A 24,104-nucleotide genomic window follows, 5' to 3' on the forward strand; every position below is an offset into this window, starting at 1 on the left:
CCATTGCAATGGCAGGCGCTGTTCCCATCTATAGGAGTTTGCGCTGCCTGCTTCCTGACTCACAAAATTCACGTTTATATAGATATTTCTCCCAGATTACTCTTTTATAATCACTTCCTAAGTCAGTGTCCACATGCAAACACACACATACATGCACACCGTCACCACCCTCATTATCACTCACATTTCATGATCAAGTTACTGCTATTATGAAGGGAAGAAAAATGGACACTGTTTTTGCTGTTTCTCTGTAAGGACCATCCCTTCTGATTTCTTTAGCTTCTTCTTGGGGGCTCTTGAAATCTCGCAGCCTTGCTAATTGCAAAGAACCCCACAATTAGCTTTTACCCATCCCCACAGTGCTACAGGCACCCCAGTGTCTTGGCCTTAGAATGCAACATTGTTCTCCCCAACAGGAAGCTACATAATCTTACTCAACACATAGCAGAAATGTTTTAAAAAGTTACACGATCAATAATGAATTCCAAACAAACAATAAAAACTTCCTGAGACAAATAAAACTGCCTGATGCCCATAGAAAAAAGTCACCCGAAGTGTTCCAACCAGGAGACAAACGGAGGGCAAGACAAGGAAAGTTAGTGGGGCAGAAGGAATATTATCTACCACTCAAAGAGATGGACCACGCCTCTCCCTCTCATGTTTGTGACCCTCATTAAGGGCCTTTTCAACAGTTTAAAAGTGAAAATACTCTTTAGCATCACCACTTGTTGACAGACATAGAAAATGCAGCCCGACTGGCTTCCTCCCCCCCTTTTCCTTGAGGGTCCCAGGGCACCACCTCAGGGTCGGGGGGAGGTGCATTTAGCCTGCCTTTCTTGACAAACTGCATTTCAGCATGACCTAACTTTCTCTTTACAGAAAAGAAAAATTCAGCTACTCAGTAGAGAAAATAATATTAGATATTTTTAAATCATTATTTTGCAACTCCTATTAAAAGTATAGACTGAAACCATTGTTTGTAGATGCTAAAGCTGGTAGATGACAGGTTATCAGGGAACTGTGTCATGGAAGATACTGCTGACTGACACTACTTGAGCCCTCTGATCAACCATAACCGCTGTAAATGGTAGGAGGTAACTCAGGAGGAAGAGAACAGCACCACCTGGGAAGAACTCTTAGCAAAGTCATGGAAGCCCAAGCCAGTTCAGCCTCTGGAAGGAGCTAGTGGTGTACAAGAAATGCAGGGAATAGAAGCATGAGTTCAAGGGCACCAAGGGGAGGCAATGACAGAACACGTAAAGCAAGGGAGGTTGCAGAACAAAGGTTGCGGGTTCGCGAGTACAAAGGGTAGTAATAATTCACATAAGAAAATGTCACCTAATCCCCTAAATGTCCAAAAGGCACTTGATAGTTCTGAATATTCTTGTCTAATAAAAAACACATAACAATTTTGGAATTGAATAGGCATAATAAAGAAAACTGATTAAAAACTAATGGCAAACTTGATGGTAAGACACTGGAAGAATTTCAATTAAATTTCTAAGTAACACAAGAAGACCACTATTACCACAAATATCTAACATTGCTCTGGGAGTTTTAACTGATACTATAGGCTTAAAAAATTAGGAACTGTAAATGTTGAATAATTATTTTGAGTTTATTATTATTTGTAGATGATCAACCTGGAGAACACAAAAGAATCAAATAAAAAAACTAATAAAAGAACAGATAAAGTGGCTAGCAAAATAATTTTATAAGACTGGCTTTATTTTATGTCATATTTTAAAACCAGCAAATATATAATATTATGTATATATATGCATATACATATGTGTGTATTAATATGTAGGAATGTGCCTCAAGAATTTTCAAGAATTATACAAAATCTGTAAATTCCATAAAGGTAAAGTAAATATCTTGAATAGATGGAGTTAACGTGCTATGTTCCCCTTTGGCAAGACCCAATTTGGAGAAAACAATAAAAAAAAATTTAATTTCCCTAGAATTTTATAATCGCTTATGTTTTGAGCAGGCTAGGCCATGAACTACAGTCCTGTCAGGCTTCCTGTTCACCACACTCTATAGGAGCTGGCAGAGGCCCTGGGGTGGGTGGGTGGGGTGGGGGTGGGGGTCGGCGGGTGGGGGTGGGGCGGAGAGCCTGGGGGGGCAAGCAGGGAAGAGTTGAAGGTGCTTGCCCTCAGCAGTAGCATGGCATGTGTGTGTGTGTGTGTGTGTGTGTGTGTGCGCACGCGCGCGCACGCGCTCATGTTCACAGAATACCACTGTCTGAGTTAGCAAGAGCTCTATGTAAATGGTAATAGCAAAGAGCATTTTAACGGGAAGAAAGATGTAGAGGGGCCTCTGGCACTACCAGATACCAAAACCACAGGGTCACAAGGTCAAAGTGCTCTCTTCTGTAGGAATGGAGAGTTCAGAGGCAGACTCAGAGTGACAGGTTTCCAGGGGTAGAGGTTTGCAAGCAGCCTGATGAGAAAAGGACATTCCTGACCTCATCCCCCAGCAGCCCGGGAGCCCAGGAGACAGTGACTAGACCGGTAATCCCATCAACCCCTGGGGAGCCAAGATCTGAAAGAGCACATTCTCCTCCGCAGGGGAGCTTGTTTCTGAATTGCAGGAATACGCTAAAGCAGAAGGCTTCTTCACAGATGCACAGCCTAATAAAGTGCTGACTGGTTCTCTGGACAGCGCAACTTCATCAGTTCTCTCTTGCTGAAAAGTGAGTCAGTGAAAGAAGTAACCAGACCTACGGCAGAAGTTCAGCTTACCCGCGAAGTCAGATATATGTGTGTGCGTAGACATATGTATGTATATCTATATCTATGTCCATCTATATCTGTATCTATGTAACTATAGATAGGTAATATCAAGATAACATGCATTAAGACATATGAAGATAATATATAAGATACATATATAAAGATACAATATATTAAAATAATATATATTAACTACATATATTATGCTATATATGGTAAATAGCAAAGCCATGGAAAATGTGGTAGCTTTTTCTACATAAAAACTAAAACTCTATCATAGCCAACTTCACACACGAACAAAGCAAAAAGAAGGCAGGAGAATTGGGAGAGCAATCTATGAAATGTTTGAGACAGGAGTATAATATTTTCTAAATGTAAAACATTTAAGTATCAATGACAAATAACCACAAATAGGAAAACAGGCACTGGGCGCTCAGCCCCTGATCACAAAAGGAGAGTCAGCGACGCATATGAAACACTCGGCAGGTTACGTCCTCTGACCCAGCAAGGCCGACTCAAGATGCGTGTCCGAAGCAAGAATAAATTTAGCAAAGATGTGTCTCTAAAAATGTGCAAGTGTTTACTACAGCGTTATTTTTAGTAACAGGAATTGGAAACAGTCTTTATTCGTATCTCGGAGGACGAGTTCAATTCGCTGTGGTAAATGCAGAGAACGGAATGTCCCCGCCCTTCAGTGGGTGTGCAGGTCCACATTTAGGTGCGCAAGAGTCTGTGATCTATGATGTGAAGCACCTTTTTCAGTGCCATCAAAATAAGCCAACGCACGAAGCACCTGGACAGTGCTCCTACCTGGCCAGGAGCCCACGCCCAGCCTCTCACCTGGAGGTAGCATTGCAGGCTCAGGTGGCTGTGGCAGGCTCCCTTGGGTGCATCCTCTTCTTCCTCCTGTTTACAGCCTCCCCTGGCTGATGGTCTCAAGGCTTCAAGGACAGAAATACTTGCAGGAACATTTTCAGGACCTCAAGTATCAAGCCTGAGGAGTAGGAAGTTCTTTAGAAATTTGTTCTCAGTGACACCAGGAAACAGCAGACAGGCACAGAGGAGGAACAGGGACTTGATGATGACTTCTATCTCTTCCCCCCAGCCATCCGCTGACAGCTCATTCCTTTCTCCTCTAGAACTCACATGACTTTGATGCTTTTCCCTCTGCATTGTGGTTAGTTAGTGAGGAGAGAGCCCCGCCTCCACTGTAAGCAAAAGAATGTGGGCTTTGCAGAGACTTGAGTTCAAATCCCAGCCCACCTTGACTCATTGTGGGGCCTCCAGTCGCAGCACTTTCATGGCAGCACAGACCCTACAGAGCCAGGGTGGGCACCCAGGTAGGCAGACCCCACCCTGGGGTCCCCCTGCCAAGTGTGCCCCACCCTTGGTAGGACTCAGCAGGGACCTTTCCCAAGAGAATGAGAAGTAAGCTGAAAACAAACTCGGGCTCTCTCCTGACTCAAAGTCAAGCCTACGATTGGGCATGCGGAGTGTGAAATCTGACACATTTGGCTCATTGAAGCCACTTTACTAGTTTCCCATTTGCTTACATCTCTGCAACTACGTTTTCCTCTCCTCCCACTCCTGAAGTCACACTCCCTGGTCTCTAGGGACCTTTTCAAGTCTCCCTTCCTGTAATGTTTCTCTCCCTCCTGAGCCCCAGCTCGCCATTCTCTCCCTTCATCTCCTCCCAGGGGAACCATTCCACCACTTCAGTGCCCTGAACAGAAGGCTGAAATGTCCTCCAAGTTCAAAGTTGCACGACCATGGGCACGACTACATAAACAGACGTTCCTTTACCAACATCGATCAGATTTTAGATGTCTGCATAAACAGACTGGAGCTCTTTATCTTCCTGCACTTATGAAAACCAGAAATTAAAATATCTGTTATCTTTTAACTGGAATGCTAAGATCCTCTGGCTCACAGATTACCATCCAGGTTGCATTTCATTCATGGAGGCTACAAAATCCATTTCCCTCCTGCTGAAGCCCACCCTTGACGTCATCTCTGGTCACCTTTTTTAACCCCTCATATTCACTCACTCAATACTGAAACGTGCAAGAAACTATTTTTAAAAGCAGCCTCTCCACCTGCATGCTCCCCATCCTGGTCCCCAAAGCACCCATGTGGGTCCAGAGAGGCACCTCCTGGCTCCCCCGCACCTGCCCTTGGGTGCACTTTCCTAAGAATGACTTTCTGAGTGACGACATTGGCAGGTGCTTTTCCGGTCACCTCACTCCGTCCTTCGACATAAACATCACAGAGAGTGACTACTGGATCCTACTGCGTGCCTGACACTTCTCTGATGCTTTACATCAGGGGTCCTCAAACTACGGCCCGCGGGCCACATGCAAATACAAATATTGTATTTGTTCCCGTTTTGTTTTTTTACTTCAAAATAAGATATGTGCAGTGTGCATAGGAATTTGTTCATAGTTTTTTTTAAACTATAGTCCGGCCCTCCAACGGTCTGAGGGACAGTGAACTGGCTGCCTGTTTAAAAAGTTTGAGGACCCCTGCTTTACAGTTTCATTCATTAACTTTTAAAAAACCTTAGACAATAGGGATGGCTACTGTTCTCACATTTGAGGACATGGGGAGGGGTGCCGAGGAAGGAGGGTCTGCTCCCGATTGGGGTTGTCTTCATGAGGGGAGGTGGGAATGGAGAGAGGCTCAGGCTGCAGTTGGTGCAGAAGCAGCCATCACCCTGCTGAGCTGCAGAGGGGTGGGTGTGGTTTGAGGAAACTGAGTAGTTAAGCAATTTGCCCAATGTCCCCACAACATTTTGTAGCAAAATCAGGATTTGAACCCAGATGTTTGATGGTAGAGCCTACACTTTCACCTCAACAACTCACAGCAGCAAAGAAGCCAATTGAACTGAGGTGAACCCACGGTTTCTCAAACCAAGGTGGGCGGGGCAGAGTGCCAGGCAATGCCCCAGTGAAGGAAATTGGTAGGAGCTAACAAAACTACATATGCATGTGCCCTTGGACCCAGCAATTCTACTCCTAGGAGTTGTTTGTGAACATGGATTTCCACAAGTACAACTCAACATAGGAACAGGTTTTGAATAACTGTGGCACTATTTATAATAACAAAACATGGGGAGCAGCTTAATACTCACCCATGAGAAGCTGGCTGAATAAACTGAGGTATATCCATGTAATGGGATACTAAAAAGAGGGAGGAAGAGCCCTCTGAACTCAGAGAGTGACTTCTGGGATATATTTTAAATTTATTTTAAAATTATATATTTAAAAAAGTACAGAAGAGTGTGTACAGCCTGCTGCCCTTTCTATAAGAAAAAGATACTTTAAGAAAAAAGAAGTATAACTATATCTATTTCCTTATTTTTGTAAGAAGTGATCTAGAAGAAATAAACCATAAACCAATGACAATATTTGCATGTGGGGTTGGTGGGAAGTGGGTGGGGTGTACAGATAGGAATGGAACTTCTCTGAGCGTACCTCTTTACGTGATTTTGACTTGTGAGTTATGTACGTGTTTTATATAGTCAAAAGACAACATAAATAAAAGGATGAAAAAAATCAAACTAAAATTTACTACAAACAAAAACATTAACTATACACCAAGGATATAACCACACGGGGGGGAAAAAGAATCCCAGCCAATTTGGAACTCAGATCTCTGTAAACTTTAGTGCTAAGGCCATATTCTAAACACCAAAATAATTGCAAAAATAAAACAATATGCCAAAAAAAAAGGAAGCAATCTTGGACTTTACTTAGTAGTAAAGTAGGACCAGCTTGTTGGTTGTGGCCCTCGTCACTCATCTAGTGATTCTAAAACTATTCTGTGGGAGTTGTAGGGCAGAGGAAACGAGTAGATATGTTTACTCTGGTGTCATAGAGAACCAGGAGCCTCGCTGTGAGGAAGATACACAAATACGGAGCGTGGAAAGGAGAAGAGGAACTCTGTGTTCCTGGGCTCATACTGACATTATCAGGGTGAACTTGTGGGGGCTAGAAACGTGTATCCTAGCTCTGCGCACTTTTGATGGGCCCAGAGCAGTGACAGCCCAGAAGGCACGCACACACCCACCCACCGCCCACCCCGGCTTAGTTTCTAGACCACATCCTCTAGCAAAGAACCCGGGCTCCTTGAGAAACCGCTGACTGTGGCTGGGACAAGGAAAATGCAGGACCCCTCTCTAACTCTGTCTGGGCCCAAAGTAAAAAGTCCCTGTGCAAAGCACACAGAGCACCGCCCCCTCTGCAGCTCAGCAGGTGTCGGCTGCTTCTGCACCAACTGCAGCCTCGGCCTCTCTGCACCCCCCACCTCCCATCATGAAGACACTGCACCCAATTCGGAGCAGACTCTCCTTCCTCGACACCCCTCCCCAGCTCCTCACCAAGTGAAAGTCTACAACTAACAGCTCCGACAGCAGTGCCCTGCGCTTTACCATCGTGGGTGGGCAGCAAGTGTCAAAACACCCAACTTTGTTGTACTCCTGGCTGTGTTTCTGGTCTTGAATGAGGGATCAACACCTCCATCCCAGGATCCCTCCAGCACACATACACATGAGATAAACCATGTGTAAGTTTATGCTCTGCAACACTTTTTGATGATGATGGTGCTGGACCACGCTTCTGGAGCCTCTTGTGAGATTCATACAGCAGATGCCTTTCAGAATACATTCACCTGGTGCCTTCCACCTCGCTCTGCTGGTCCCTCGTTCTCAAATCTCTGTTCTTTCTTATGCCACATTCCTAAATAACAAGCCTGTTCCATCCCTTCTTGGCTTCTCTACTTTGCACATTATCCTTTGCCCTCTTTTAGTATAGTGTCTCTTGTATATGTGAAAGGAAGGTCTGTTCAAACTCAGACCAGGCAAACGGTGATGGCGCGATTGTTCAGAAATGCGGGTGCACCTTCTCCTGAGCTGTCTGACCCTCATCAGACACTCTGGGGACGGAGCCTTGTTCACAAAATACTGCACAGTCCATAGTAGATGAGGTGTCTTCTTTCACGCATGTCCACGTTACTTCCTCCTCCCACCCTCATGGCTTTTTAAAGTTGACATTATTGGTGACATAATCATGATATGTAAATGCTGATCACTCCTTTTTTGTTGTTGTTGTTAATTCTCACCCAAAGATATTTTTCTATTGATTTTTTTTTAGAGAGAATGGAAAGGCAGAAGAGGGAGAGAAACATTGATATGAGAGAGACATATCAGTTGGTTGCCTCCTACACCCGCTCTGACCAGGGCCAGGAATCAAACCTGCAACCCAGGTAATTGATCTTGACTGGGAATCAAACCCTTGGTGCCCAGGCCAATGCTCTAACCACTGAGAACACTTGCCATGGCTGTTCATCCCTTTCTTGAACAGGGTATTTTTGTTTTTGTTTTTGTTTTATTGCCACGTGCCATCCCGCCTCTTCTTAAACATGGGACATTCTCTGGCCACGGTGTCCACACCATGAACACCAGGCTCTTGAACCCCCCTGCAAATATCCCAGCATGGTTTTGCAGCAAGAACCACAGCTGGAAGGGCATGAGCTCTGCTGAGGATGAGGAATCACCCCGGAATCCACGCAGCTCAGCCACAGTATGTCTGGACAAGGGCCTGACACATCCCTGAACTTGAGTCTACTTGTACTGTTCATCTCAACCATGCGTCTTTGTTAGGTGGGTCCACTAAAGAGGAGCTGCGTTCGGGACCCTCACTGTTTAAGTAAATCTGGCACTAGATAAGACATGAATTCCCTCCTGTATTACCAATAGATGGGAGAAAAGAGCCTGCACCACTTTTATGTGGCTCTGTAGACAGTGTTACCTTAATTTTGGAGTGTTCAAAATACATCAACAGCATTCTATATTTGATCACATGATGGACACAGAGACTTCTTTTACTTTAGCAACCACAGAATGAAGTTGGGTTACTTCTCTGAGTCCGAAGATCTGAGGCCCTTGGAGAGGAGGTGGAGGCAGAGAATGAAGAAGGACCATTTCTGAGTGTGCTCTAGTGCTGGCCATCACGAAGTGCACTCGGCTAGGCTGCAATATTGACAAAGTCTGCTGGTGTGAGGGCAAAAGTTTTGCCCACTGAAGATTTGAAAACATTTTAGAAGAGCTGATGAACATAAACTCCTTCAACATCAATCACTTATCTCTTCATTAGTTCTTAATTCACATAAACCTCCATAAAAATCTACGGACAAGAAGACCAAAAAAATTCTCCCAAGTTTTTGGGGCTTCTGCAATCCCCATACATCCAGCTGTGACTGTTTGTCCATCACTGAGGTTGTATGATCACTGCCCATCATCTTAAGTAACTGGAGTTAAAAGGAAAAGATTGTAGTGAAGGAATGTGAAGGAAATCTGAATTCCTCTGGGAGAGGGCATCCCTTAGATCTTCAAGGACATGAGAAAGGGAGGCAGACAGTGGAAGGAGCAGTAGGAATGAGACAATCGTCTGCAAGGAGACCTGGGGTCTTCCAAGGAGAGGCCATCACTGACGTCAGAGGAGGTGGTGATATGACATTTGGGGAAAGTACATAGAGGAAAAAAAGCTGAAGAATGTTGACAGTAAAACTAAACCGAAAATAACACCACATTTGAAAAGGGTCCTTCAAAGTTCAGAAGACAGATCTTAGGGTGGGTTCAAGTTCTCAGAAATGAGAACTAACTAGTTCATAGCTGTGTGGAAGTAAAAGTGAAACATAAGCCCTTGTCACAAATGTTTTCAAGATAGCAACCATTCAATGATGGACAATAAATAATAATATTTTTCTTCTATATAACAGAGAACCAACAAGGTATGCTAGATAAGATTTGGAGACTAATAATAAAAATTTAGGTGCCATGAAATGCTATTAGGGTTCCACAGGACACACACACACACACACACACACACACACACACACACACAGATTTCAAATATCTGAAACGTCTCACCTAATAAATCAAGCAGAAGGAAGGAAATCAGTTTTCTGAGTGCTTGGGACCTACTTCTCTGATTATGGAATAGAACTAGATCAGCAGTCATTTCCTTTTTAACTTAGTAACTGTAATAACTTGACCTGTGCTCTTATCAGCAATGAACAAAGGGGAGACAGACCTTTAACTTTCATCAGGCTGTAGAATAATAACACACATTCAGCTTTTTCAGAAAGTAAAGGTGGTGATCAAATGTTTGGCATCTGACTGTAAAATCAGTTTAAGATCACTGTATAATCAGAAATGCCTTACTTGTGGAGACAGTTGTCGAATTCAAACAGGAGTAGGCATCATGGCCCAGCATAAGGTAACAGGGTCCAAGTAAGGGCACCTGCAGAGGAGGGCAAGCCTTTTTTACACTAACAAATTTGTTAGTAGGGTAAATCTTATATTGTATGTTTTTATAGCACACACACACAAAAAAAACAGTTCTACTACTATCAGTTTCAGAATGCTGGATACTGTTATCATTCATTCATTTTGATTGCTGTATAATATTCCATTGTGTGAACTGCTTACCCATTGACTTTCCCACTGATGGATACTGGAATGTTTCTAAATCTTCATTATTGTACAGGGCACTGCCATTAACACATTATACATATCTCTTGATGCTCATACTCAAGAGTAGTTTGGGGGTATGTACCTGAGAGTAGACCTGCTGGGTTATTATTTGTTAATGTACAACTCTAGGAAGTAATACCAAATTGTCTTTGCAACGTGGTTGCAATTACACTTCCTTCAGCAATATTTAAAAAGCTCCTGTGGAACTATATCCCCTCCAACACTTGTTGTCAGACTTCTTACTTTTGTTAGTCTGATTGCAGCCTTAATTCCTATTTCCTTAAATGAAAACGATTTTGAAGACCTTTCTATATGGGTATTGGCCACATGAATTTCCTTTCCTTTGAAGTGCCTGCTCATAATTCTTGCCTATTTTTTCATTAAATTGCTTATGTTCTACTTATTGATTTGTATAAGTTCTTTACATGTTATTGAAATTAATCCACTATCAATAGCATATAGTACAAATATTTCCCACAGTTTATCACTTACCTTTTCCATTTCTTTATGGCTTTTTAAATAACAAAGTTATTTTATGATCTTGTCTATTATATTCAATGTTTATTTTTATCTTGTTGAAAAAATCTTTTCTAGCCAAAGTCTAAAATATAGTAATATTGTCTATTAAGAGTGTTAATGTTTTGTCTCTGACATATCAGTCCTTAAATCATTTGGAATGTATCATGTTGTGAAGGAATCCAACTTCATCCTTTCTTATGACTTACATTATTTCTTTTCTTATTAGTCAAATTATTGCTATTATGTCATGCCACTTCAGTCATCTATCAACTTCCATAAATGTTTTGCTTATCCCTGCAGACAGTTTTAATTACCACAATTTCATAGTAAGTTCTGAAGCCTGGTAAGGTAAATGCCCTCTTCCTGCTATTCCTCATCAAAAATATTCTGGACACCTCAGATGTTTATTCTTTCATGTAAACTTCAGAAAAATCTCATTAAATTCTACAGGGAATACCCTATTAAAATTTTGACTGGAAATGCATTAAATCTGCCCATCATTTTGGAAAGAACTGGCAGTTAATACTGTAAAACAATAACCCTTTGGGTGTTCAGAGATGCATCAGGATGCCGAGAGTTCAGCGTACATAGATGGGTCTTCACTCTACTGTGACATCTGGGGCCTCTGCTGGGATGATGTAAAGGCTGGGGTGACTAGCAGCTGGGTCCTGGGGTGACTAGCAGCTGGGAGCTGGATTCATCTGAAGGCTCATGCATACACATGGCCGGCGGTTGAAGCTGGCTGTCACCACAACACCATTCGTGGCCTATGTGACTGCTTGACTTTCTCACACAACAGGAACTTGGTTCCCAAAGAACTGGAAGTTGTATTAGCTTTTATGGTCTCACCTTAAAATAACAAAGAACCTCTTTCTGGAGGGAAGAAGTATCCAAGTCACTTAGAAGAAAGTAGGTGGGAGAGGTGATATTGTTGTGTCCATCTCTGGAAAACACAACTTGTCACATGAGTCTTGCTGTGTACTCATCTGCTATCACTCTACCTTTTCAAGTCTCTTAAAATATGTCTTAAACATTTCTAAAATTCCCTGTAGAGATAGGGCATATTTAGATTTACTACCGAGTATGTTACATTCTCCATTCTATTGCCAGTGACATCTTTTTTAGTTGCTTGTGATGTGCAGAAATGCAATTGTTTTTGAATCCAGCCACCTTATTAAACTCTGACTTTTAAAAATAATTTATTTTAAATTGTTTTGACTTTTTAATGTAATTATTATCTGTAAATAATACTTTTATTTTTCCTTTCTAATTTTAATTATTCTAGTCTATTTTTTTTATCTCACTTCACTGAAAAATCTAAATATAATAGCAGGCCTCTTTGTGGCATTCTTTAGTTGTAAGGGAATGAACAACTTCTGTTTCCCTATTTAGAATGATATTGCTCTATGTTTTTATACATAGCCCCCCAACTGGTTAAGCAATTCCATCTACTTCTAATTCACCAAGAGATTTAATAACTCATTATAGCCCTGCCAGCATGGTTCAGTGGTTGAGCATTGACCTATGAATTAGGAGGTCATGGTTCGATTCCCGGTCAGGGCATATGCCCAGGTTGCAGGCTCAATCCCCAGTGTGGTGTGTGCAGGAGGCAGCCAATCAATGATTCTCTCTCATCATTGATGTTTCTAGCCCTCTCCCTTCTTCTCTGAAATCAATAAAAATATATGTAAAAAGAAATAACTCATTATAGTCAAGTGCTATTTCTGCATCTACATATAAGCGTATATATATATATGGCTGACCATATGTACGTCCAACCGACCTGTACATATAGACGCGCACTGGCAATTTAAAAATAAACATTGACTTGTGCATACGTGATACATATAAAGTTCTTGCTGGTGCCAATTGTGCACGTATGTTTCTTAAAGCTGAAGTACTAACAGGATCTGCAGAAGGAGAGGTTGTTCTGATTCCAAGAATTGATTTGTCCCTGTCTGACACTGGCCTCCCATTTAAATTAATTTGAAGACAGTTTTCTGTGGTGCCAGCATTTGCAATGACTATTAATAAATCACAAGGACAAACTCTAGGCAGAGTAGGAATATTCCTACCTAAACCCATTTTTGGACATGGTCAGTTATATGTTGCTTTCTCTCAAGTTTGAACAGTGTGTGACATTGAAGTCAAAGTTGTAAATGCTTCATCACAAGGGAAATTAGTCAAGCACTCTGAAAGTATTTTTACTCTTAATGTGGTATACAGGGAGATATTAGAATAAGTTTAATCACTTTATCAGTCATTGTTTTTATCAACGTTGTTTTTATGTTTTTGTTGTTTTTATATCATGTCTTTGTTGTTGTTATATTATGTTGTTATTGTTTGTTAATTTATATATCATTTTCATATACATTTTACTGATTTTCTTTCATCTCGGACACATCTATTATAGAGAAAGGGCAAATAGTGATATTAAAATATTTCTTCTAATTAATTTCCTTTCAATATGCATGACTCCATGCACCTGGCCACTAGTATAAGATAAGCATATACAATTTTTCTAGACATTGTCCATTTGCTTGTTAATGTTTAGGATTTTTGCCTCTATTCATGAGAGAAATGGGCCTACACTTTTCCCTTCTCATAATGTCTTGGTTTGGTTTGGTGTCACAGTTATGCTGGCCTCATGGGATGAATTGCACTCTTCCTCCTTTTCCTATAACTTCAAAGAGTTTGAATAAAATTGGGAATGTCCTTGGAATGTTAGAAGTTGCCTATAAAATCATCTGTCTTGTGTTTTCTTCGTGGAGAGATTATAATCACTACTTCAATTCCTTTAATAACTATAGGACTATTAAAGTTTATTACTTTTGAGGCCAATTCCAGTAAATGGTATTTTTCCAAGAATGTGCCCACTGCATTTATGCTTTCAAATTTGCAGGTACAGCATTGCTGAAATACTGTAGCAGTGTCTCTTTCTCACTTTATCTGTTCTTATGTCCCCTCCTCACATTGATTACAGTGTTTGTGTCCTTTTGCTTTTCCAGTTGATCATTTTTGGTAGAAATTTATCTTTGCTATTTTCCCCCAAAGAACCAATTTTTGCTTTGTTGATTTTCTATCTTAATACCTTTGATTGCATTTCATCAGCTTCTCTTTTTTATTATCCCTTCAACTTAATTTGGGTATATTCTGTCATTTTTTTTAACTTAAGATAAACACTTGTCTCTTAATTTTGAGGCCTTCTTCTTTTAAACAGATTTAAAGCAAAAATGTCTCGAGGATAAAAAATTGTGAAAGAACTTTCACTTTTGCCAAAACCGGTTTGGCTCAGTGGATAGAGCGTCGGCCTGCGGACTGAAGGGTCCCAGGTTCGATTCCGGTCAAGGGCATGTACCTTGGTTGCGGGCACATCCCCAGTGGGGAGTGTGCAGGAGGCAGCTGATCGATGTTTCTCTCTCATCGATGTTTCTAACTCTCTATCTCTCTCCTTTCCTCTCTGTAAAAACTCAATAAAATATATTAAAAAAAAAAAAAAAGAACTTTCACTTTTGCTGCATTCCACAGGCCTCTATGCATTGAGTTTTCATTATCATTCAGTAAATTTCCACTGTGGTTACTGTTTTAACTTGTGAGTTCTTGAGAATGATGTCTTTTAATTTCCAAATATGCAAAAATACTTTGCCTATCTTTTTTTGATTAAACTTTAACTTAATTATAATGTGGTACAAATTATTGGTGTATATGGACCTAGTCTTTGAAATGTATTGGAGCTTTCTAAACTGCCTAATACTTGGATCAATTGTAAATATTTCGTGTGAATTGAGGGGGAAAGGTGATTTCTCTGATGCACATGTGCAAAATTCTGTATATATTCATTAGACCAGGGTTATTGTGTTATTCATATTTTCTATATCTTTTTTTTTTTTTAGTTACTGCCTGCTTGACCTATCAAAAATCAAGAGTATGTGTTGAAAGCTACTCCTGTGATTTTAGATTTATCAGCTCATCCTTGGAGTTTTGCCACTTTTGGCTTCATACATTTTGAGGTTATTTGATTAGATGCATGTTATGTTTTAAATCGCCACATCATCTTGGTGAGTTGAATCTTTTATCATTATAGTGAGTTTTTTCAGCTCTGGATAAGAAAAGTGTATGAAAGATGCAAAGTGATGCAATGCAGACTTCGTTCCTACTGCAGTGGCACCAATAGGATGAGCATTTTCCCCAATTTTCATGAAATCAAATTCTTACGTTTGCTTCCGGCCTCTACCTCAGCCACCGCCTTTCATTCTTTGCAGTGGCACGTTTTGGAGTTGAAGTCTGAGTCTTCCAGTGCCTGCTGCGGCTGAACGTGGGCACCAAGAAACAGGGGCCGGAAGGAGGCGGGCAGTTTACCCGTTGTTTTGTGCTTTTCACACAGTATGGCTAATGGGAATGGCTTCTTCCACACTGCCGGACTTGCAGCTTATCTGATTTTCACAATTTATGGTTCTAATTTCAAAAAACTGATACCTATACTCTACTTCCCAAACAGGATATCTTGGGTTAGATTCCTAGAAAGAAATGGTTCTTGAAAAGTTTAGATTAGTATATCTTTGTTTCATCTTCAAATCATACTTATTTTCTTCTCTACTGAACTAAAAAATATTCTAAGAATTTTAAAGTGTTTTTAAGCAGCGCTTTTGGCTTTCATCCTTCATTTTTAGAACAAAAATCTATTCTCATAAAACAAATACGGTTGTGTATCTTTTGCAAAGTCAACATAGCTGTTAGTCTAATTTACACTATGAAATTCTGTAGCTTTTACTGAGGTATTTTCCATATTGATTCATTCATCCATCCATTCATTAACATAAACATAAATTGAGTATCTCCTTTGTGTAACATTGTGAGAGGCAGGGAGGTACAAGTTAAATATTAATGACAGAAGTCATGTCAAGCAGATGGTGGGAACAATGACTAAATGCAAATCAGCATAATACAAGGGGAAAAGGAATAAGTGATAGAAAAACTTAAAAAAGACCTAAACCAAACTAAAACTGCCGTGGAAACTCAAAGAAAAAAGAATTTCCTCCCAGCTGGGCAAGTTGACACAGCCTCCTGGGAAAGGTGACATTTGAAGCTGGCCTTTGAAAATAGGCAGAAATGGAAATGTGAAGGTGGGTGGGGGAAAGTTCAACACTTAATTCACAGAGGAGGAGAGAAAGGGCCTGGACAAGCAAGCTGGGGGGTGTGAGAAGGAAAAGGTGAGTTAAGAGTAACGTCCCAGCAAGTACATGCATCTTCTGCAACCTTTGTTCCTAATAGGGAGCCAGGCAAGGGTTAACCACAAAGACAAACCAGAACAAGTTAAGTTTCAAGAAACCTTAAAAGCTCAGTGTGATGTAACCTTTCTTAACTAGACACCGCAGGATGGATTTGCTAAGACTTAACACTTTTCTCCATTCTCCCAACAATGGAGAATGGAAAATAGTGGACGCCGATCCATGAGCAGGGCAGGCGGGCCTCCCTCCAGCAGAGGCCCCTCTGGATTCCAGGAGGCGAGGGTCATGCGGAGCAAGACTTGGGGTGTACCTGCTCCTAAACCATTTGTGACACTTAGCCTCGTGACCAGAATTATAAAACTTGGTTAAATATTAATGACAAAAATGAGATGAAAAGTAATTATTTCTATAAGAACTAAGCTGAATTCTTTTCAAAGAATTGGTACCAAGGAGTCACTTACAAGCTGTTGAAATTTGCTCCAAATTATGTTGTGCTGCCCAGAAACTTCTGAACTTCTGAAATTAATCTGTCCTATCTCAAATCGATAATGTTTAAACACTACAAATTTACCTGCTTCTATTTCATCATTTAACATATATTTTGTCCTCATTCTTCCAGCTTAAATAGCATCACCTGGCTTATTTTATTGATGACAGCAATCTGCTACAGTACTTAGTAAGAAAAAATGTATTACTTTTTCTTGTTAACCATAACTCAATTAGAAAACTTTCTCCTAAATGAATGTGTATATTGTGTGTATACAGGTACACGTATGTATGTACGTACACACACACACACACACACACACACACACACACACACCAGCTTTCATTTTTCGACACCATTTTTCTTTCTTCTTTCTTTCAAATGTGTTCAGAACCTGCTGAAAGTCATTAATACTTGAACTGACATGGATTTAAGTTCTGAGTTCACAAACCCCTGAGTTCACAAACCCCTGTCACCATGTGCTTGACAGGACTTAATCCTGAGAGATTTTCAGTCTTGCTCTTCATAGTGTTTTGGGCTGAGCTGGAATTTGCACACAGGCCTACGTGACCATTAACTCTATTTCTTCCTTCATGATTACACAGTATTTCACACGTTGAAAGGTTAAAAAAATATATATAACGTATTTATAAATCACAGGGGAAGGAATTAGTATCACTAAACATGGCAGAAAAAAGCTACTCACAATTACACACACTTACATACAAATATTCCATCACCAGTGTGAATGTTCTGGACAATATAAAGGTTTCAAAGATAAGGGTTTATATTGACAAAAGCTAAATTTCATGTAAAAATTAAAAATAAAGGAAATCAGAATGCAATGTCTTCTTTCCATTCCTAAAATGTATATTCATGAGACTGATTGAGTTTGTAGGTAGCAATTATTAGTCAATTTTCAGTTTCTAGAAACATTTTATTAAATAATTGTTAAATAGGATTTTTACAAAGCAAATTGCATAGAAAAGGTAAAAATTTTTATGTCCCCAGCACTTTCTATGCTTTTTCCGTCATCTTCTGGTCGGCTGCTGCTCTTAACTACAGAGCTGGTGGGAGGTGAAGGGACAGAGATGGGCATCACTCAATGTCGGTCAGGAAAGAAGGTGTCACCCCGGGCAGAGGGCTTGCCTGTCCTCGGGCAATAGCTGTGCATACAGCTGGCTTCACGGCTGTCCACCTGTCCAGAGGCTGTGGCTGCAGAGCAGAGCACCTGGGTCCTCAGGGGCAGGTCAGCTGCTGCAGGAGGTTTTCAAGACATTTCAAATAATAGGCATTCAGGGGGTTTTCTTCTGAGTCTGAAAAAGCTGAGAAAAAAATAAGAGTATGGAGGAACAAGCTGATAAACTTAGCACTACACCTGAGAGTGAACACACACACACACACACACACACACACACACACACACAGACTTAAGTATGATTTCTGTGAGACAAAGTTCTACTTAACTCCTTGATGTACTTGGCATTAGGATATTTCACATTGTAAAAAAAAAAATGAACTTACAGAATTTATTTACTTTTAATTAATGGTTTAACCAAAGAATGTAAACTGAAAACAGTGCACCTCCATAACGGATCCATTATCCACAAGCCCAAATGAATGCCTTGCCTTGTTCTTTCTATGTACCATCCCTCCTAACCCTAAACACTGACAGTAACTCAGTTACCCACGACCTCCAGAAGCTCACGGTCACAGCCAGAAACAAAAAAATCTAAAAGCCACTTATAAAAACTCAGACTATAACAACGTGGGAAAGACACAGTTCAGTGTCTGACCATAAAAGTGGTCAAAGAACAATGCTCATTGAAAACTTGAATCACTTAAAATAAAAATGCACTTGAAAGGAAAGCCCGCCTCCTGTCCCATGGCATCACAGGGCCCAGCGGATATGGGCAATGGGTCTGTTTCTGGAAGACTAGCTCAACTCCTGAAGTCAGGTCAGTTTTCTGTTCAAGGTCAATTCTAATTGGGTCCAGTTCTTATCACCTAAGAACACACTTTAGTATAGTGGTAGGCACTGGCAACGTTTTGTACAAGGAAAAAATGTCTTGGAGAAAGATCACAGACATGTTGTAAGAAACCATTATATTTTATTATTTAAAAAATGTTACAAGGAAAAGCACGGACCAAATACCGACATACTGATCAATGCGTCAACCAAAAAGTTCCTCAAACATTACTGTAAAACATCAGTGTAGAAAAAACTTCTTTTTTGCTGTGAACTGCCCAAATATTTCATTCATTATTCGCTTAATAGCTTCCAAGTTGAACTGCAATCTCTCATAATGAAACTTACTTTTCTTTGCTAAGGAATATGCTTCATCCACTCTTCTTTTTATTGATGAATTTTTCAAAGTCGTTTTTGCCTGGAAATAACATGGAACAAGCCATGAATTAGACTCGTTTCCATGTGTAGGGATCACGATACAATCCTCACTCTGCCTTTCTGACCACAGTAGTAAGCAGGATATTATAAAATGTAGTAACGAAGCTACAGAATTAGATATTAGCACACACCATCACAGTGTCAGCACACCCTTCCCTCGCTAACTCGATTCTTCTCTCCTGCCCCTTGTTCTTGCTTCCCTTCCCTTTCCCCTTCTCCCTAATCTCAATGCACTATTTTAAACTACTTCATCTTAGTTTTAGTTATTTCACAATCCCTCAAACCTCAGGTTTCAGATCAAGCATACCACATTACCAGTCAACAAATATCCACAGTGACGACAGAGTGTCACATCCTGTGAGAAGACACACGGGTGAGAGGGACAGCAGCCGCCTCTGTCCGTGTGCGTGGACACCACCCAGGGGGAAGAACATGCAGACAAGGGGCGGCAGCTGAGAAGCCCGTGGGGGTGGGTGTCTATGCTCACCCTGTCACCTGGCCACTATTTAATTGCTAGACACACGTGGGCATTTCCCTCAGGAGTGAGATCTGTCTGTACTCAGAGAACAGGCACCAGTCCCCCCCTGCCTGCCTCCCGGGACCTGCGCTGCAGCCTGAGGACTGAGTTCCTTCAAAACTCAGTGACTACAGGTACCTGAGATAGGGAGGTCCCACACTGGATAAAGCTTTGCTATTTGTTTTTATTTCAAGATGCATTTTTCCTTGACCCTTCTTTTAGCAGAAATCATCTAGATTAACATTGCACCAATATAGCAAATCAACTTATACTAACGGAAAATTCACTCAAAAAAGAGACTTTTCTGAGACGGGAGAGCCCGCTAAAATGATTAGATGAGGAAGACCTGAGTGACGGTTTACTAATTGTATGAAGGATGCTCAGGCCACAGGCTCCGAGCTCAGTCTTCTCTAGCTGACACTCCTCTGAGGTCCCTGGCTGCCCAAGAGGTTGGTGTTCACCCCCGACTCACGACCAAGATTGTAAGAACTCACCTTCTGGTAATTGTGAACCAGAGCCCAAAGTGCGGCTGCGCCGATCCTCCGAGCACTGGGACTCTCACTTTCCAGAGAGGCAGCCAGCACACTCAGCACTTTTTCTAATAAGAGAGACATTAAAAAAAAAGTTCAGTCCCAGACAGTATCTGGTATATATTAAACCAGTCAGTTGCCCCGTTCTCCCATCAGATACACACAAAGTTGGTATCACTACGGCAAAAACTACCTTCATAGCATGTGGCAGAGGGAGGACAACCTGTCAAGTTTTCACAACAGACACAGAGCAGCCAAGGCCTCATGGTTTTCGGCCCTAATTCAACAATGGCACATTCATGTCAAGACAATAGTGGAGAAGTCATTACACAATGAGTTATATTAATGAGCTCTTCAGTTATAGCTCACATGCTGGTGTGCAGGAAAACGGGTCTGCTCTTGTGGTAACTTTTAAAGACTGTTACGTGAACATATCAATAGCACGGGCTCCTACAAAATAATAGTGAAGGAATACCATATGAGGTAAGCCTTTTACAAAAGAACTGGACACATTGGAGAAATGTTTGTGTGGATGTGTGTGTCAGAGGAAAAGCGATTTAAAGGAAGAGCAACTCACAAGATAGGCCCCTTTTTGCACAGCCAGCCAGAGCATGAAATCAAGACTTGGAAATTATCCTCAGCAGCTACTGGTTTTGATGAAGATGCAGAGAAGTCGGTGCCAAGGAGATGCCAGGGTGTTTCAGACATTACATGAAGCTGCTTTATTCCTTACTTTTACCTGTCATTACATTGACTCATTTCCTCTACAGCACGAGATTTAAAATCCTGAGACATGTTATGGGGACGCTGTGCAAGGTCACGCCCCACCTGCCGGAGCATCTCCTTACAGAGCGGCCTGGCAGTGGCCGTCGGTCCGCTCACTGCTGCACATTCCAGCCACAGTGCCGCTCTACTTCAGGGGCTCAACAAATACTAGTTGGATGAAAGATTCCATAATTAAAGCAAATGGATGCTGTTTCAGTGATTCTATTTAGGGTTCTTAAAAAGAATTTGAAGGAATTTAAAGTCTTTACAGAGAAAAAAAAAAAAAAAGCATCTGCTCCATAAAGTGAGCTCTGAGCAGTGGGGCGTGTGGGTGGAGGTGGGTGGGGTGCTGTTTCCTGTCCACACACCACTGCCTACCCTCACCCGCTTTCTGTGGTCCCCTGCCTCTCCTCTATCACAATACACAACTAGCCTGTATCAACAGCTGTCCCATCACAGCCATTATGGCAGGTGATAGGTGGCAGCTCATATTCTTGGGGACATCATTGAATGGTGTGTCCATCTGATATCACCCAGTGATGTTGTTACACATGGTACCAACACTCATGATCTACACAGATTTATCATTACTCCTTTTACCATGTACTATCTCTTAAAATGCTTCAATAAAGTACACACACATACAGGTCAATAATATGCTGCCCGTTCTGATAATGCAAGTGGATCAGTTTTTTAAAAAACACATTTTAGCCCTAACTGGTTTGGCTCAGAGCGTTGGCCTGCAGACTGAAAGGTCCCAGGTTCGATTCCGGTCAAGGGCATGTACCTTGGTTGTGGGCACATCCCCAGTGGGGGGTGTGCAGGAGGCAACTAATCAATGTTCCTCTCTCATTGATGTGTCTGACTCTCTATCCCTCTCCCTTCCTCTCTGTAAAAAATAAAATATATTCAAAAAAAACAAACACACATTTTATTGTGAAACATAACATGCAAACAAAATACACATAAACCTGAAACTAATATTGTATATCAACTATAATTTTTTAAAAACACATAAAACATTTGCAAGTCTATTTGTAAGGTATGAAATGAATTACCACATTCATATAGAAATAATGTCAAGAGATGAGGTAACAGTAAAATATAGTTAATTAAGAAGTGAAGGGTTTTGAATATTTACCTTTCTTCTCAATGATACTGAGTTAATTTTAAGTTTAGGGATGTCATGTTGGTAGCCTGAAATCAACTATAAGAATATTGACACCATGAAAACCAGCAAATGCTACAAACCAATTCAAAGCTGACTGACCAAACTTTTGAAAGCTTCCCATGCATTTCCACATTCAATAACTATCCTGAGGAAAACGAATCACAGCTGCACCCATGAAGAATGTGAGCAGAATCGTTTCCATTCACTTGGAAAACTCCGTTTCACAGAGAAACCCCTCCAAGGAAAAATGAAGTGGGAAACATGAAAGGGAACAGGAATTCATGTATTTTGAGCATCTACCATGAACCATAAACAGTGTAGGCACTTGCTATTATAAAACTAATTTCTACGAAAACCAAGGAAGGAGAGATCACGGTACAGATGAGGAAATGGGGCCAGAGAAGCTGCCCAGTGATGCTGGAGTGATCACGAGTGGTTGCGGGGTCTATCACCCACAGCTCTTCTCCTTTTTTCCCCGATAACACAGTGTCTCCTTATAAAATCCCTCCCTATGAAAGTCACACAGCCCTCACAGAAACAGCATATGGTTACAGAAACAGATCTTGCCATTTTTCTTTCTGCTTCAAAATTTTTCTGATCGCTCCCCAGTCCTCGCCTCCACCTGCTCTACATCTCAGAGAAGGAAGTCTCTGTAAGGCTACTTTCACCAGTGCCTGGGTCCTGCACACTCCTGCCTGCCGAGGATCTCTATCATCCATATCCACTGACAGCTGTGAGCACAGACGCGATTCTAAGTGCTAATACATGAACATGAAGAAATCAGACAATGACCTAACGACTTATAAGAGTGTATGTTCTACTGCGGGCAGAGGTGGCATAAATAGACATATCCCTAAAACACAAAGTGTCTCAGCCTGTGGTCACGCTGCGGAGAAAAATAAAACGAGGAAAGGAGACAAGAGTGAGTGGGGAAAGGAGGCAGGGAGGCAGCATGAGGGCTGGCTTCACCGGCATCCAGAATTTGCTCAAAGCCTAGAGCAGGGATCCTCAAACTACGGCCCGCCTGGCCACATGCAAATATTGTATTTGTTCCCATTTTGGTTTCTTTTTTTACTTCAAAATAAGATATGTGCAGTGTGCATAGGAATTTGTTCATAGTTTTTTTTAAAACTATAGTCCGGCCCTCCAACAGTCTGAGGGACAGTAACTGGCCCCCTGTTTAAAAAGTTTGAGGACCCCTGGCCTAGAGGAATGAGGGGAGGACAGATGAAGCCAGAGCCCCCTGCTCACCCTCCTCCTCCTCTGTGCTACCTCCTGTACCCAGTGTGTCCCCCAGCGATATGACCTGTCAACCCCAGAGACTCGAGGTAATTCCTTAAGGCCTGGAGCCACACCTGACTCATGCCTGCCTCATTCTCACAGCCTCTGCCTCCCTCGGTGCCTTGACACAGTGAGGGTTTCATAACCACCTGGAAAATTATTTATAAAACTATTTTGTGTTTCAATCTGAATGGAATATGCTAAGAACCACCATATGTATAAAGGGATGTGTGTGTCTATGTGAGGCGTATAAAGTGGATACGCACCACTGGCCAGGATCTTGGGCTTATTGGCAGGACTGAAGCAAATGTTATGAAAAATAAGGAGAGGCAGACAAGGGCTGCGCTTGTGCTTGAACTTGCTCATCTCTGTCAGCAAGTCTAAGCCGCCATCAAGCCGCAGGATCATCTGCTGCCCATCTTCTCCATACGATATGTTCAGGAGCAACTTCAACCAGAGAATGGTCAGATTGCTAAGATGTTTATTTCCTCCTTTTGGCAATGTGAGAGACAGGAAGTTCTGCAAGAAGTTAGTCTGCGGATAAATAGAAAGAACATTATTTTTTTCTGGAGTCTTTGCATTCCTAGTCCCTTGGAGACCAATTAACCAACATTCTATTCTCTTTTTCCCACCTTTAATGTTTCATTCCTTCAATACTTCCCATATACTCCATCTATATTTTTTCCAGATATAAGTAAAAAGATTGAGAACAAAATAGCTTTCAAATTTTAATTCTTAGTAATTCTTTTCTGGTGATGGATAAAGCAGTTACGGTTGACTCAATTACTTTGGATTGATAATTCAGTTTGGTGATTATTTTAGGTCTCTGGAGTTTTGTCTTTCGGTCTGCCTTCTGGCAATTTTGCTACTCATTAAAAGGTATCCTATGGGGAGGAAAAAGAACCAAAACCCATTGATGGTTGCCAG

General features: G+C 41.3%; 1 protein-coding gene across 1 annotated transcript in view; it reads right to left on the reverse strand.

The window, feature by feature from the left end:
- Positions 1-17,426: 17,426 nt before the first annotated feature.
- Positions 17,427-24,104, reverse strand: part of RTTN (rotatin) — a 112,846-nt gene continuing 106,168 nt past the window's right edge. The window contains exons 46-49 of the mRNA XM_081098054.1: positions 23,444-23,711; positions 19,925-20,028; positions 18,824-18,893; positions 17,427-17,831 (exon numbers count right to left, since the gene is read on the reverse strand). Of these exons, the coding sequence (XP_080954180.1) occupies positions 17,746-17,831; positions 18,824-18,893; positions 19,925-20,028; positions 23,444-23,711 (528 nt within the window). The 3' untranslated portion in view covers positions 17,427-17,745. The remainder of the gene's footprint in view (positions 17,832-18,823; positions 18,894-19,924; positions 20,029-23,443; positions 23,712-24,104) is intronic.

Source organism: Myotis nattereri (assembly GCF_964212035.1).
Source record: "Myotis nattereri genome assembly, chromosome: 8".
In the NCBI taxonomy this organism is placed as follows: domain Eukaryota; kingdom Metazoa; phylum Chordata; class Mammalia; order Chiroptera; family Vespertilionidae; genus Myotis; species Myotis nattereri.